Source organism: Bombus flavifrons, chromosome 15 (assembly GCF_040668555.2).
Source record: "Bombus flavifrons isolate JBK064 chromosome 15, iyBomFlav1_principal, whole genome shotgun sequence".
NCBI lineage: Eukaryota > Metazoa > Arthropoda > Insecta > Hymenoptera > Apidae > Bombus > Bombus flavifrons.
The window spans coordinates 6,050,962-6,066,694 of NC_138456.1; the positions used below are offsets into that span (position 1 = coordinate 6,050,962).

Genomic DNA, 15,733 nt, shown 5'->3' on the forward strand with positions numbered 1-15,733 from the left:
TTTTCAAAAAGTGGATCGAGCCGTAAAATAAAATCCAAAAACGCAGGAACTCCTACTTCTCCCTAATCCTTCGCAAGAAATTCTCTAAGAAACAACAAAGAAATTTGCATCTTGCGTGTCTCCTAAAACCCAGCGACCGCGCAAAAAAACTCCCCTAAGGAAAATTGCATAATAGAAATTGCAAGCTGCTGCGAGAGCGGCGTCCACTTTGGACGGAACAAGAACATTAAAAAAGAAATAAGAAAAAGATATTGTAAGAGGAAAAAATAAGAAAGAATAAAGGAAGGAATTGTCTGGTATTTTCTACGGTAATAAAGGACGCGTGTGCCATATTAGGGTGCAAAGGAGTGAAAGAATTCCGTGATACTTCTGATGGAACGAAACATCTGCCATAAGTTCCGCCACCTACTTCCGAATCGTTCACCATTCTTGCATACCCTTGCCATCATACCGTGAATATTCAATCCTCCCGATGACCAAAAGAAAAAGAAGGTTATAACGAAGGCTCGTGACACGCGAACCAGAAAGCACCTGGTCGACTTTGTTCCTCTTAATCAAAGGACATTTTGTACGTGGTCATTATGCGTGGAAAAACACGCGACAATTGCATGCACGGATTGTCGAGGGATCTTTGTTTTGTTCCCTTTTCTTGTTCTTTTTGCTTAACCCTTCCTTTTAAAGAAAGGTTCGAAGCTTTCTTCTTCTTGGTATTTAAAATGGTATTTGCAGTTTATGGGAGTAACTGGTAATTATTGTCTATTTGTTATTCAGCTATTTGTAACTATCTATCTGTTCCTTACATTTGGAAAAAAACATTGATTATTTGGAAAAGTAAAATAAAAATTGATTATTTGAGAAATATAAAAGAAACATAATATAATATTTGACTGAACTTATGGATTTTTATGCGTTTATGCAAAATTTAGAAAATGCACAGGATAAATATACTATACAAAAATATAGAAAATATGTAGAGTAAGATGTTAGTTATAATTTTTGATAGGTAAAACGAATCTTTAAGCTCTATTTTTTTAACTATGTCTATAAAACTTTAATTAGATAACTATTATGTATATTATGTTGTATATCCTTTTTTATATTTTTTAAATAGTCACTTTTTTATTTTTCTAAATAATCAATATTCTTTCAAGATTCAAGAAGCTCATTGCTTCGAATTACAAAGCGACACTCGAAACTTTTGAGGGGTAGTGCATAACGTAGTTGCAACCCCCAAAACTTGTTCATTACAATAGCACCACTGTTCATACGTGCAGTTTCTTTTTTAAGCAAAGGTTCCTATCGATTGGCCGAGGGTTGGTTCTAGCCTCGACGGGGTGATTTACAGGACCCCATGGTACATACGAATCGAAGGTATTAGAATCCATTCGAGGGATCCTTCGAGATACTGAAATTCAGCCCGTTCAAAGATTCAGTCAACCACACGAAGATGAATGCGTTTCGCGTCACTTATGCTCTTTCGATGTTTCCCTTGGTTAATGAATTATTCGAACAGCGTTAAATATTTTCGAAGTCACGTTGGCAAAATTTTTATGTGGTAAAGGGGAGGGAAGAAACGAGGGTGGAGAATTTTATTTTATTACTGAAGTTCCAAATATGTAATTACTTTGAGAAATTTCGGCTGTAGAAATGTTTTCAGTCTATGTAGTAATTAAAAAAAAAATTGCAAGGAAGCCAACGAAGCAACCAAAAAATTCACATTAAAGTTTCAATGCTATATATTCGTCTTATATAAAAATAACCTTTAACACCTTACTCTCTATTGCCTTAAAACTCAATCCTCTACTACAATTCCAATCTTCGCCAAAGATCCATAAATAAAACAAAATCTACGAACACATTCAACTGTAAATTCCACTATAACTAGCAATAAATTGTTTTCATGAAACAGGAAACAAGCTCCTCCTGAATGTATCAAGAGGGTGCATCCTGTTTCTTCATACAAACAAATCGATTTCACAGCGGGCGAAGAAAAAAACACGGCCAACTCGCGAGCATCGTTGTGGTCAGGAAAGAATGCCGAGAGGAGATTTTGCGTCCTGGTTCCTCGACATCTTTCATTATTTTCCGAGCGATCGAACATTTGCGCGGCAAAACGGAACGGGCCACGGAACGAACTGTGGGAAACACAGACGGAGGGCTTCGTGTCAGACGCGAAATGTCGAAGCCATTGAATCGCCTAAGAGACAAAGGAAGCGAGCTGCGCACCACCGGCTGCTGAACAATGAGCCGATCTCTGGAAATCGAGAGGCGGTTTTCAGCCTAAACCGGTATCAACCTATGATACGTTTCTTTTTTTTTTTATTCACCACATACCTATATGAATTTGTACGTATACATAGTGGTTTGTATACGTAAGTATTCGAAGACTTATAGGAAATTAATTTGATGAATATATTGTGTTATGTATAGACTGTTACCTTTTATACAATTACATATGTTTGAGGATGTAATTTAAAGATTGTTTTACCTAGTACGCATTATAGGAAGCAGTATACTTTGAATACTTTATATATTCTTTCATACTACGTACATATTATGTGTAACTTTGTACTTTCCAATTTCCTATAATTATATAAAAGTCCTCAATGTAATGATCATATTAATGAAATCTGAAAATACATATACAGAGATGTTAAATACAGGCAAATTTAAATAATTGTACAAGTTAACCCTTTCACGCTCAATGTTGCACGTGCATACTATTATATCCTTAACAAGTTGTTAGTAAAGTGAGCAATTATTTTCCTACTAACTTTTAACTAAATACTATTAATTTCTGTTACAGATTAAGGAAAATCCGGTTCTTAAAGGAATAAGTAGATCCTACATATATACAAGTTTTTGACGTTCTTGCGAAGAAATGCGACGAAATTTATTATATAACCTAATGCATAGTTAAGCAACGAAATAGTTTATGGAATAATAGAAATAGCATTTGAATTAGCGAGACAGAACAGAATGAACCTTTTCGTCGATCATATTAGCTGTTAACGTTGCATCGTCGTTGGTATCCAGCTTGAAAGACACATTTGCATATCAATTATATTCTGCCTACACACTGTGCAATATTATACTTCGATAGTTCCCAGACAATCTCACCGCCAATATTATCCCTCAGGCAGCCACCTACAACGATCCGCTATTATAAAACGCAATATACCTACTTGTTCCACCAGATTTTTCAGTTTTATTCCACGTTTCGGTGCAAAATTGCGTCGTGTTTAATTCCTTCAGGGAATTTATTAAAGCCAAAGATAGATAATCATCTTTTCTCATTTTTCAGTTTCTAGAAAGAAGAGTACTTCCTGTATCCTTTATAGCATTTAATAATGACAACTTAACCTCCTACTTAGGTTAGTTTTCTTTTTAATTGTAATCTAGTTAGTTACTTTGATTTCTAGAGGTATAGTATTGAATAATACTACATAGAAAAACTATGAAATATTGCAAATCGATTACAGTATTATTTTAAAGTATTTAAAAATATTATGAAATTTTATACTACTATTAATATAAAATATTAGGAAATTACTAGTGCACAGTATGAATAATACAGTAATAAAATATTCTAAAATATTATAAATTTGCTATGAAATATAGTTTCTATAAAGTACTATGAGTGATGTAATCATATTAGGTACCGGAAAAAGTTCCTAAAAAAGTTTGTAAAAATTGGTTCTTGTTAATAACATGTTAATAATAACAAATTGAATTTTGTGCAATAATTGGTAAGCGTAATGCATGCAATTGGTTTCAGTGGAAAGTTTGATCTTTGTAGTTGGTATACATGCTTCACTGTTTTCAATTGTTTTGACATTTCGTTGTTTAAACTTCACACAACAATAAACATGAATAGCGGAAAGTTAAAAATTTATGCTTTCCTACTATACCAGTTTGAACTTGGAAATACAACAGTAAATGTGGTAAGACGCATTTGTGTACATGAAGAAGATGCTGTTGGCAAAAAAATAGCGTAAAAATGGTTTAGACGGTTTAAAGAAGGAAATGAATCGTTAGATGACGAGTCGTATTCAGAACGTTCATCTGTCATCGAAAATGAGAACTTAGATTCAAACCATTTCAAACTCACGAAAAAGATGTTGAGACGAACAGAATTAAATGACGATTTCTACGTCGAATAAAATTACACGTTAAAGAAGATCAGAACATTTGAATTTTATTCTAAAAATGCACAAACGCACATACCTTTTCCGGTACCTAACGTTCTATTATAAAGTATTATGAATTAATATTGAGAAGGGGGACCTCCCGTATCCTGCAGGACATATGCTTTAGAGGATTTCAAGAGCCATCTGTCTGAGAAAGATTCGCGATACGATCTGGGGCCCTTCAAGAAAAAATACTTAGGATGTGATATTCAAAGGGGGACCATAATCCGGCCTCCCACGATGTTCCTAAATTTAACATTTCTTATGAATTACGAGAGGCTTGTACACAGTTTTCGAACCCTAGCCAACTGTGTTTTATAAAACGTCGGCCCACGTGCGCACGAGCGCAATCGACGCGATGAATTGATTGGTACAGTATGCTACAAAAGTTACAACCCCTATTGTTCCTTTCGTCGTCTGCTTCTTAGAATTTACATCAATATTTACACAAAATCATTGCCTTAAATTTTATTGAAACGAATAAGAAATGAAAATTTAAATCAACTAATTATTTTAGAAAATTCTTTATTTTAGGAGAATAAATTATCTGGAAAAAAGTCTTAGTAATTTTATACGAACAAATAAACTGAAAAATATGAAGAAACAAATTGTGTTAATGGAATTTTGTGGAAACAAATTGAAAATACGAACGAGCAAGCTGTTTCGGAAAATATTTAGAAAACTTTATACAAATAAATAGGTGGAAAATATAGATGAAGTTCCGAGTATATTTTGAGAATAAATGTACAAGAATATATCAAGTTCTACATTTCACTTTCATAATGCCAAATTTTTGTAACTATATGAAAATACTACTAAATGGTACAAAATTAAATATACATAGACTTGAACAATTATTATGCAAATGTCTATAATAAATACAATGATGTTCAAATACTTTCTGTAACTACTGTATGTAGAGTAATCGTTTCAAAAACAGGTTCATGGTGCATCTGCCCTTTGAGGCGTGCTACCCTTGAAACAACAGGTCGATCGTTATCGTTGATGCCACTTTCGCCACAATTCAGATGAATGAAGAGAGCCGAGCATAATCACGCGTTACTGAGGCGAATGGTTTCCGCAAACGACCGTGATTCGTTTACGATACAGAGGATTATTTTTTTATGAGATTTATTAGATTGCTTCTTTAAAAGAAATTTTAATATGACAAGAAGTTTTATTTTTTAAAAGAGAAGTATAATATTAGAAGTATAAAATTCACATCGCAAAACTTTTCGTATGAAAGACAATTTGTCTATTAACAAAAGTAATCGTACAAACTATTAACGTGTAAGATAAACAAAATACCCTGTATAATATGTATCGTTCAAATATAGTAAAATAATAAGTATAAAATCTTAATTACAGTTCTTCAACTTGAACCATTGAACGAAGGATTAAACACTTTTTCGTGGCACCTGTTTACACCGGATTAGATTAAATATCGCGGCCATTAATCACGAATGCATCGTAACACCAGGGAAAAAGAACATAGTTCCCATCGTCTTCGAACGATCCTGTTTACTTGTGCGTCTCAGCGAGAAATCATCAATCATCGCTTTGGCGACAGCGCTGCTATCGAAATCACTGTGATATATAACTCTTGATGTATTTTCTCTTTCAGTACGGAACAAAGCGCATGTGCGCGGGCGTACATCCATTAGGAAACACAACGGAAAAGAGTTAACCATGCTAAAGTAAAGAATAATAAATAAACGATCGCGTCAAATTTTCCTTCCAAGTGGTTTCCTACATAGTATTATTCTCTACATTCTTCTTTACATTTCTGTATATTATCGACTACAATCTAATTTTCGATCCCTGTAAGAACAAATATTAAAAAATTCAAAAAATCTATCTGTCAAAAGAAATTCCTTTATATAAGCAACAGTATCTCTCTCTATTTTAACCAAGATACCAAGGTCTCCGAAATTTTATTATATTTGGTCAATATATTATCGATTGCTCTTTATCCATTTTCAATTGGATTCGCCCGAGAAATAAGTAGAGATTCGAACTTTTCTGCGTCGGTCCATTTACACCTTGGTGAAACAGGATAAAAAAGGGGACCGTCGGAGGGCCATTAGGCTGGTAGGAAAAAATGTTTCTTATTCGAAGAGCGACCGCAACGCGGCTCGTTTCGCTCTCCTCTAATTTCCAAGCGTACCGCGGAAAGATGGAGCATGTCGGCTAGCAAACGATTTGTTCTTTTGGTGGAAGTCGATGATGGCTTGTGCGAACCACGGTGGAAAACGAAATGAGCAACAAGAAAACGCGATCTTGAGCAAGGTGGTAATTACACTACTGGCAGAAACTTTCCATCATAGTCTCCATCATACCCCATGAAATACACGTTTCTATGCTCGATGAAAGATCGATGAATTGATCGACGATGGTATTGCCTTGGAGATTTTGAGTGAAAATTATACGTGAATTGAATTTCTTGCGAACTGCGCGGAATGCTGATTACTACAAGATAAAGTTGCGCTATAAATGAAAAAGAAGGAATTTCGAAATATTAGGAAATATTTTTGTAAAAAGAGAATTTTTTAGACTAGATTTTTAAAGGCATTTCTTATATTTATGATATTCTGCAAATACCGGGTGTATAAGCAAAATTATGCTATGAACGAAGAAAAATAATTGTTATAGCACTTCAAAATTAAAATTCGATATTCAAATATCCTTGCAGTAATCGACAGTAAAACTATCCTGCTTAAGAAATGTACGTCGATAATATCACAACCATAAATCTGTATTTAAAAATAAATCTTACGTCTTAGGGATGATCCGCTAGAAAACTTCCAACTTACAAACTTGAAATGTTATATCTCATAAAGAAACGTTTTTAATATCATTGGAATATCTCTAAAGAGATCTTAATTAATGGCTGTTTAAGGTAAATTGTAATAGTTTGAAGCGAAAAGAAATTTTGTATAAAAATAATAAACTTTCAAAACGTTTTCTAAGAAGGAATCAAGCAACGCTACAGTGTAGAGAATGTAATGCAGAAGATACATAATTGCTTGAAAAGGAGAACATCGGATATGCAATTCCAAGGAAAACATAAAAAGCTTTTAAGATAAGATTTCCCGTTGATGAGTTTCCCACATATTCATCCTTATAGTTTCCTCAGTAGTTTGAATCTTGATCAATCGTTTTGATACAGTATTTTATACGTCTGATGCTTTAAGAAAATTAAGAAATATTCCCAAGAGTTAAAGTAAAAGGAATAAACTAGTAAAGACTGTGAAACAGCAAAATATGGTAACAATGTCAACGGATTGTAATTTGAAATAAAAATTCGTGGAGGTGGGCTGACCTTGAGAATGACTAAGGCTAAAAATGACTATAGTTCAGGTCAGTACACCTGAGTCATGCAATTCGAATTCCATTGAGATGAGCAATATGTACTACCGTGTACTTAACGCGTAATTCATAAGTAGACTGCGGATATTTATGCAGTTATGGCAAATTGGAAGATACGAAAGTGTATAGATTGCGCATAACACACAAAAATCGATAAAATATCTAAAATGGAGTATTCATTATAATTCTTATGATTTGAAACCAATATATTGTTCCTGCAACGTGCCCATACAAATATAAATTTTTTGAACGCTGTCATTTCCATATCGAACACTCATTCAATACCTGTTTCATAATCATTGAATACCTATTTCGAATATTACTCGGGAACAATCGTGACTCATTAGAAAGACACTCGAGTTATTTCAGAGCACAATGACATTAAATTATGAATAAAATCTGTTTGATCAATGATCAGAAAGACGATTGTACCACGAAATTGAGACAGAAGAGTAGCCCGGTACGAATAGGATCGTGGACGGATCATTTGCGTGTTTACATCGAATAAAAAGCTAATCGAAACCATTCAGAGTTATACAATGACGAAATGTAAACAGGGAAATGCTTAGTCCTTAATTTAACTGTAATTGTATTAGGAAAAGTTTTATTTCTATTCCTATTTTTATAATATGATTGAAAAATGTATTTCTTGCATTTTGAATAATAATTAGATTATGGATATTTATGTAAATTCACATTTTCATAGCTAAAAAAATGAATTCATATAGCTAAACAAATGGAACCTAGATAAAGAAGAGCTACCAACTAAATATTTCGAATGTCACCATTTTTTAAATTTTTAATATTATTTTTCGTTATATTTCACATTATAATTACAGTTATACTAATTAAAAATTAGCTGTAGGGAATACATTTTTTAAAAGATGCCTCACTAGATGCCTTATAATTATGTTTTTTTTATAACATTCATGTATTGTTAATAAAGATCAATCAAAGTATTCACATATAAGAAAATTTGCATACACACGCATAAAACACATGTAAAGATAAAAAAATGAAATAACGTGCAAATATGTACTCACTTTGACTGTAGACTGCATTGGCAATGACCAACAACACAAGCGTTCCTCTGACAATGAGCCTCATATTCATCTGTTTCCTTAAACTTCAGTCTATTTCTACACCACTTGAACTCACTCACTTTCGATCCTTGAGATCCGCCAATATTAATCGCGACTCATCGATTAACGATCAAGCAAAATCATCCGCGCAACATTCATTGAACTATCGTATAACTAATGTTGTGCAAATAACCTTATTTCCAATTATTAATTTATAAAATAATACATCTCATTCATAAAATGAAAGAGGAGGGAAAAAAGAAAATGTATAAATACAATGTATATTCGTCGAAAGTCAAAATCAGGATACGTCAATGAAGAGACGAGACCGTAAAAGCTCGGTCGTGAGCACGCCTTTCTTCAGCAAACGTGACTCCTCTCTTTCTTCCTCCCTTATTCCCTCTCTCTTGTTCCGTCCCTCTGAATAGTGCACCGTGAACCGGAGCGTACAGCACTTTCCACGAGTTTTGCTCAGGAGGAACGCGATGAAATACCGTTTGATACTTTGTTCCTTCTTACAAGCTTGTGTTTACTTTTACAATACTATTCAATGGATAGTAATTCTCGCTCACAATTGGCAATGTAGGCACGAGGAGTGAAAATTTTGGGAAATTTTGTCAGTTTACTTTTTCCTTCCTCTGTTCACGATTTTATTTATTGAATATTTGGTCTCTATTTTGTTAGATAATAGTGAATGATTGTACGTTAAGAGTCACTTAATTTTGAGCTGTGTCAAAGACTAAGACAGCGAGTCGAATCGAAGGGTTGAAATTGAAGATGAAGAAAACGAGCCAGGAAATAACCGCGACCCGCACCGTGCCGCGGTTCGCAAACGAATGCCACTGAAGTTGCCGCTCTTCCGAATTCCGTGGCTACATAGGTGTGCGTGCGCCGTATCCCCCCTTCCTTCCCGCACCGCGTGAATTTAGTTATCCCCACCACCGCCGCTTCTCGGCTACGCGCACCATCTTCCCCCTGTTATAAATACACCACCGCGGTACCGGTGTGCAGCATTCGATTAGGAATGGCTCCGATCTAATTTCAAGCTTCTTTAATTTATAATCTCGCGTTCGAGATGAAACTCGATCTTTTTTTGCAGGTTACTTTTTTTGGGATTAAAAGATGTCTTAAGTAAGAATAAGCTTTTGAAAGAAGCGTGTGAGCAGTTGCTGCCTATTATAAAGTTGAAGAATTGGTAATTAAAATTGTTTAACATTGGAAGCACCAACGATTAGGACCTAAAGTTTATGTAAAAGGAGTGAAAATGAAAGGTATATAAGGAAATATATAATGTAATTTTATACATGTATTTTACACAATATTACTGAAACCTTTCAATGGATTTTTATATTATTTCTGTGAAAAATTACTAAAATTATTGAATTGGTGATCTTAACTATTCTAGTAATTATAATATTTACTTTTCGATTTTTAGAAAGAAATTAATGGAATTCATCATATTGTATCATATTAAGCTCATACCTACAATAAGGATTCCAGAGTTAAGGAATGCTACAAATGCGTAAATGTTATTTTGAGGTTATTGATTTTCGCAACTAGAAGATTCTTTCGTAAAGGTATTTCATATTTAATTGTAGTGAAAAAATTTACTGGGATGAAAGTAATTATATGTTTTTTTAATTACAATAAATAAGTATTTTGATTCAAAGATAATTCTTTAATTATTTCCAGCATCATTTTAAACATTTTTAAGTTCTATTGGGAGGACTAATTTCTGTGTATTGAAGTAAGATTTCAATCATTAGCTTACGCTATTTCTTACTTTTATGTACACAGCTTTACTTCAAGTATTTTACATATATATATCTTTACATATATGTATGTGCATTCTACATATTCTTACATCCTTACCTAAGTGCAAATACATCCTAATCCGTCATTATTTTAAATTTCATATTGCTTCTTTTTAATTCTCATTTGATATTTTGAATTATTTTTTTGTGCAATTTATTTATATTGTGTGCAGATAATTTTAATAATTATTTTGAGTCATATTTTGAACACCATTTTGAGATAAGTCTCAATGAACACCGTTGAACTTTCCGTTAAACACTAATTTTAAATTTTTTCTTCTATAGATTTCGAAAGCGTGATCTCGCCTGGATAACTGTTTTGTGCAAGACATTTGCACATGCGCGACTAGCTTGATTCCGTTCCTACTTTCCACCGGCCTCGAATCTGGTATATCCTCACTTCCTTTATCCCCACTGTATCTAGCTAAGCGCGTGTGCGGTCGACACGTCAATTATATCTGAATCGAAGGCGACGTCTCATCGTGATTACGCCGCAAAATAAAGGCAACCTGACTTTTCTTTAATGGGTTCGGGGGTTCATAGTTGTTTGCATCATTTTTCGCTATCATGATCGTACAGTGATCGTTAGATAAATTTGAAACCTTAATAGCAGATAATGAACTCCTTCCCATAGAAAATTGCTGCACTTCGATTGTTTAATTTAACTTTGTCCTAAGTTAAACACCATGTACTTATTGAATTGAACAATCTATTATCGTTTAAGAATTTGTTAAATGTACATTGACCTATATACTGCCTATAAGTAATTCAACTAAACCGTAGAAATAAACTTTTATCTTTCTTATTTCAGTTCTAAAGGAATTGAGCATTCTGCAGCCAGTGACAAGCACCGAGCTGACTTTTTCATGTAATCAGAAAGCAACAAAATAGTGATGTAATTTCGCGGCATTCCGCATAAGTCGTTCACAATACACCGTTTTATCATTAGCCGTTGGGAACAGAAGCGTAGGACTCCGCGATTTATGAATGATTCGGAGGAGTGAATGAACGGGGTCGACGCATGCGCACCATCGGCCAGATTCCATTCCCATTCCGATCTCGCCTCTATTCTCTGCTTTATCCTTTTGCCGCGCTCTGCGTAGGTACCGTGAACGCACAACAGCTGTAGAATTTATAAAAAGGTCTGTTCGACCGACCGATGAAACCCTTATCAAGGTCTTTCCACCATTATAAAGGTGTTAGTGGAAGGAAGGAAGAACGCGTGTTTCTTTCACCGTTACGGAAATATTTACACAACCATGTGCAAACCAACTTACGCCAGGATAAATTAGACTGCTGTCGGCTTTGTCATTTCACCAACCGACAAGTGAGATTTTCCTTGGCACTGATAATGCCGTGATACTGTTACTTTTCCCTCATAGCTTTTACCTGACTGTCCTAAATAATCAACTTTTTTTCGTTAAATCTATAGACATAGATACTGTTGAATTAACAGAGGCCTCATTTTTTCATTCTTTTGGTAATAAATAATAGGGCTCTCTTGCACAATAATTTTCAAAATTTATTGTTATACAAAGAACTTATTATCTATGACTTGTAAAATATTAATATTAACATAATTGTACGAGAAAGACCAGAAAAATAAAACAAAGAATAATGAATCTTTATTTAATAACAAAAAGGACAGGTACTTTTCTATCTTTTTTTAAATTCGCTTTATAAAATTATTGAAGTATTTCTAGTTGGAGAAAAGAAGAACTGCATCTTTATATAGATTGTTTAGATACGATCGCTTTTCAAGATTTCACTTTCAGAAGATCACTATCTTTTGAACACGGTCACTATACAATCCTCTAGAAACGACCACACCATTGAGCACAATTTAGTATTCAACGACGTATTACCTTAAATCAAACAATTGTACTTATTTTCCTGGAAGGAACAACTTCAACTAATTTTCCATCACGATTAAATCGACATCTGAAGATCTAGATTTGGAATTTTCGAATTTACAAAATCAAACTACATCCCATAAAGTATTCTTTTATCAGTATAAAAATATTTTTCTGTATTATGATCATAGATATAACAATTTTTATGTACTAAACTTTCTATATTGAAAGTAAGAGTAACGTGAATTAACAATCATCGATTTCCATAGGTAATGAGCATCGATACCTCGAAGAAAGAGCATTTGTGATGCATATGACAGTCATAATAACAGGTTACAACTTGTCTGTACAAGCCGTGAACGAAGGCCTCCCATTTAAAATTCGCAGCTGACAGTCAAAAGGTGACAAAGCTACTGAATATTGAACGAACAAGAACTTCGTGAAGGATTGTTCAACGTAGTTTACTAACACAACGATTTATGATCTGATATATTTATGAAGATGATTTTCTCTCGTACAACGTTCACGGTGAAAAACATGCAATTTTCTTCTGCCTTTGCAACTTTCGATCGTAACTCCTCGATATTCCAACAACCAAGCGATTTAATCTGAATACAGGTTGTTCCAAAGTACGTGGAAAAAATAGAAAGTAGTCGTAGTAGGAACTTTAGGGAAAATCGATGCTTGGGTCTACCTGAGTCTTCGACTAAATACATATTCACGGATCTTCCTAAGGAGATCTTTGTCAGATTTATGTGTAAACTTTTAGATATAAAACAATAAAATTCATATATACATAACATTTTTTAACATACTTGTAACTATTCAACTTGTATTTTGAATTTTACAGGCAATAAGACCAATTTAGACATGACTAAAGTCGCAAAATTTTCCCAAAAAATTTGGATAAACGGCGGCGTTAATTAAGCTAATACGAAACGTGATATGCAACAATTACAATTTAATGGGACCAGGTCACGGTGAAGAGCGCACCGCAACATAACTGTTTATTAAGTATCTCGTCGCCCACGTTAATTGAGAAGTTACTGTCGAATTGATAGCTCCGACGTAAAGTAACCTTAATCGCAGTCGAAGCATTTTAATTAGACCTGCTCTCACGATAATTAAATGAAAAATGTTTGGGAACTTGCATGCTACAGCATATTAACGCACGTGATTTTTACTTTTATGATACGCGGAAATCAATTACATACTTTTTTGTCAATCAATTTCATTTAGAAAGGAAGGCAATACTGAATTAATTATAGTTTATACTGCAATGGTAGGTAGTTATTTTAATATCATAAAGAAAGATGTTTTTTATAAGTATCATATGATAAGTAATTGAGCTAATTATAAGGGATATACAATTTATAACAATCATATTTAACAAATAATTGGAATACTACCGATTAAAAGAACGATTCATTTATTATTCTGCATGTTTGCAGGTTTTGTGTTCGAGACAAACATCGTAGCAGCATTTTTCCCATTTTTCGCAATCCTCGTCACCGTGGCAAGAAGTTGGTGGCAGTGAGTACCAATCATAAGTTCGTGGACAATGGGTTCTCAACGGCGGGCAATGTTTCCCTGTTTCTTCCTCATGGACATTTTCTGGCCAAAACGTGTCGATCGGTGCAGATTCAACGGTGATCATTAGCAGCCATGGGTGCAGGAAAGAATACCAAACATATTCCGCCCAACTCTCAGCTTTTCCGCTTGGACAGCAATAATATTGATGATCGATCGTCCTACACCAGTATCTGCAAAGTGGTCTGTAGCCTTTTCCGTGAGCTTTCGTTGCGCAAACGTGAACGATGAGACAAAATATCACGATCAATCTAAACATCCTGAAACGTTATTGTATGTTCATCAATAGACTATGGATATTTATGCAAATGTCTTATTTACTGCAATAAAATGTATAAATGAAAAGAGATTTTGAAAAGAAACAAACATCGTATAATCTAGATTGTGAAATTGATTTGTACATTCTTTGTTTTAAAGTTTATTATGCAAGAAGTAACTATGAAAAGAGATAAGAAAAAATTATACTATAGGTAAAGAGTATTTTTATATTATTTATAATAATTACAAGCAATTTAATAAAGTAATTTTCTCATAAAAAAATATGGAGCTTTTTATCATATTTGATTGTTTTAGTGAGCTCTTAAATGGTTAAATATGTATTGTTAATTAATAATTGAATATAAATGTATATATAGAAAAGACATATAGTACAATAATGAATTAGGGTGTGTGTTATGTATATATGTATGTATGAATAAGATACTAGTTAATGTTAGTACTTCTACGGTGAATTACAAATACGTAATTATTATTTTGAAAATTATTATTTCTCTTCAGAAAAATTATATATATATGTTTTTAGAAGAACAGAATATCTAAATCGATAGTTTGGTACTCACTTGAATTCTGACTTCCGTCTAAAAGGGATGCCGCAGTGTACATCCTTATAAGTGTCAGAAGATCTTCTCTTACTTAAAGTTCCGTCACGGAACACTTGTAAATTATCAGTGTACAGCGTAAAAACCGTCAAAAGCCTCATTAGAAATCTCATTCGACGAAACGTTGAAGCGACATCACTATGAATTCAGTGAAAAGAATAAAAATTTAGTAATCATTTGAGAAAACCGCTTTCCATAGAAAGCAGTACCACACATAAATTGTCCCCGTATTGTTTCTGTTTAGATATTGTTAGATAGAATTTTTATAGAAATAGCTTTCTCGTGTAAGAAAATCACAGAGAAAGAACATGAAAAACAGTTTTAAACTTCAATAATCAATTATTTCATGTTATTAAAACTGTCTTTTTATTTGGTTCTGGGTTAAATATGTATTTTTGCATTATATTGAACATTTCGTTATAAAATTTCATAGATATAAATATTCGAATGAAAAAATGAAAAAAATGTTCTTGTTATATTTTTCCCACGTGTTTTTCATGTCCATAAATAATTTTATGCGATTTAATGTCGCAATGTTACATAAAACATCGATTTTCGAATGATTCAAATCAAATCTATCTACATTAGATAGTGCATCCAACTGATACCAACTTATCAATAAAGTACTAGAATATATCACTGCTAAGTTACTAAATCTTGAAGCTTTTAAAAAAAATTTCAGACGTAGGCTACAAATATTTTAGTATCGAATGAACATTTGATGTATATGAAAATTACATTTATTAATTACATTTATAATTACACGATACAATATTTTAAAATATGTGAATCATGTATAAATTTAAGATTTTTAAAGGAAAAAATGTTTAATTCTCCATGCATGACTTTAACAAATTAAGGTATACTTAAATGTTCAAACAAAAATTTTTCTTAAAATGTAGTAACTTTTAGTACAACGGTAACTAACATTTACAACTTTAATTAGGGTTGTTCTTT

General features: G+C 33.2%; 1 protein-coding gene and 2 long non-coding RNA genes across 8 annotated transcripts in view; 2 read left to right on the forward strand and 1 right to left on the reverse strand.

Annotated features, from left to right (window-relative positions):
- LOC138187742 (uncharacterized) overlaps positions 1-9,474 on the reverse strand; it is a 35,505-nt gene extending 26,031 nt beyond the window's left edge. Inside the window, exon 1 of one of the 2 annotated variants that reach the window (XM_069128877.1) lies at positions 8,603-9,474. In XM_069128877.1, the coding sequence (XP_068984978.1) occupies positions 8,603-8,672 (70 nt within the window). In that variant the 5' untranslated portion in view covers positions 8,673-9,474. Of the gene's footprint in view, positions 1-2,985; positions 3,109-8,602 lie in introns of those variants that run through there. The other variant, XM_069128878.1, reaches the window with a different exon arrangement.
- On the forward strand, positions 3,289-5,331 carry LOC138187751 (uncharacterized). Its single transcript, XR_011175255.1, has 4 exons — positions 3,289-3,374; positions 4,304-4,560; positions 4,725-5,012; positions 5,131-5,331. It is a non-coding gene; the product is annotated as an uncharacterized LOC138187751 (long non-coding RNA).
- A 183-nt stretch (positions 9,475-9,657) lies between the features above and the next one.
- LOC138187565 (uncharacterized) lies at positions 9,658-15,063 on the forward strand. 5 transcript variants are annotated; one of them, XR_011175203.1, is made up of 6 exons: positions 9,658-9,912; positions 10,077-10,218; positions 10,741-11,782; positions 12,578-12,937; positions 13,159-13,590; positions 13,760-15,063. It is a non-coding gene; the product is annotated as an uncharacterized LOC138187565 (long non-coding RNA). The 5 variants fall into 5 exon arrangements; XR_011175204.1 differs by having other exon boundaries at positions 10,741-10,990; positions 11,267-12,937; XR_011175205.1 differs by having other exon boundaries at positions 10,741-12,937; positions 13,159-13,594.
- Positions 15,064-15,733: the final 670 nt, after the last annotated feature.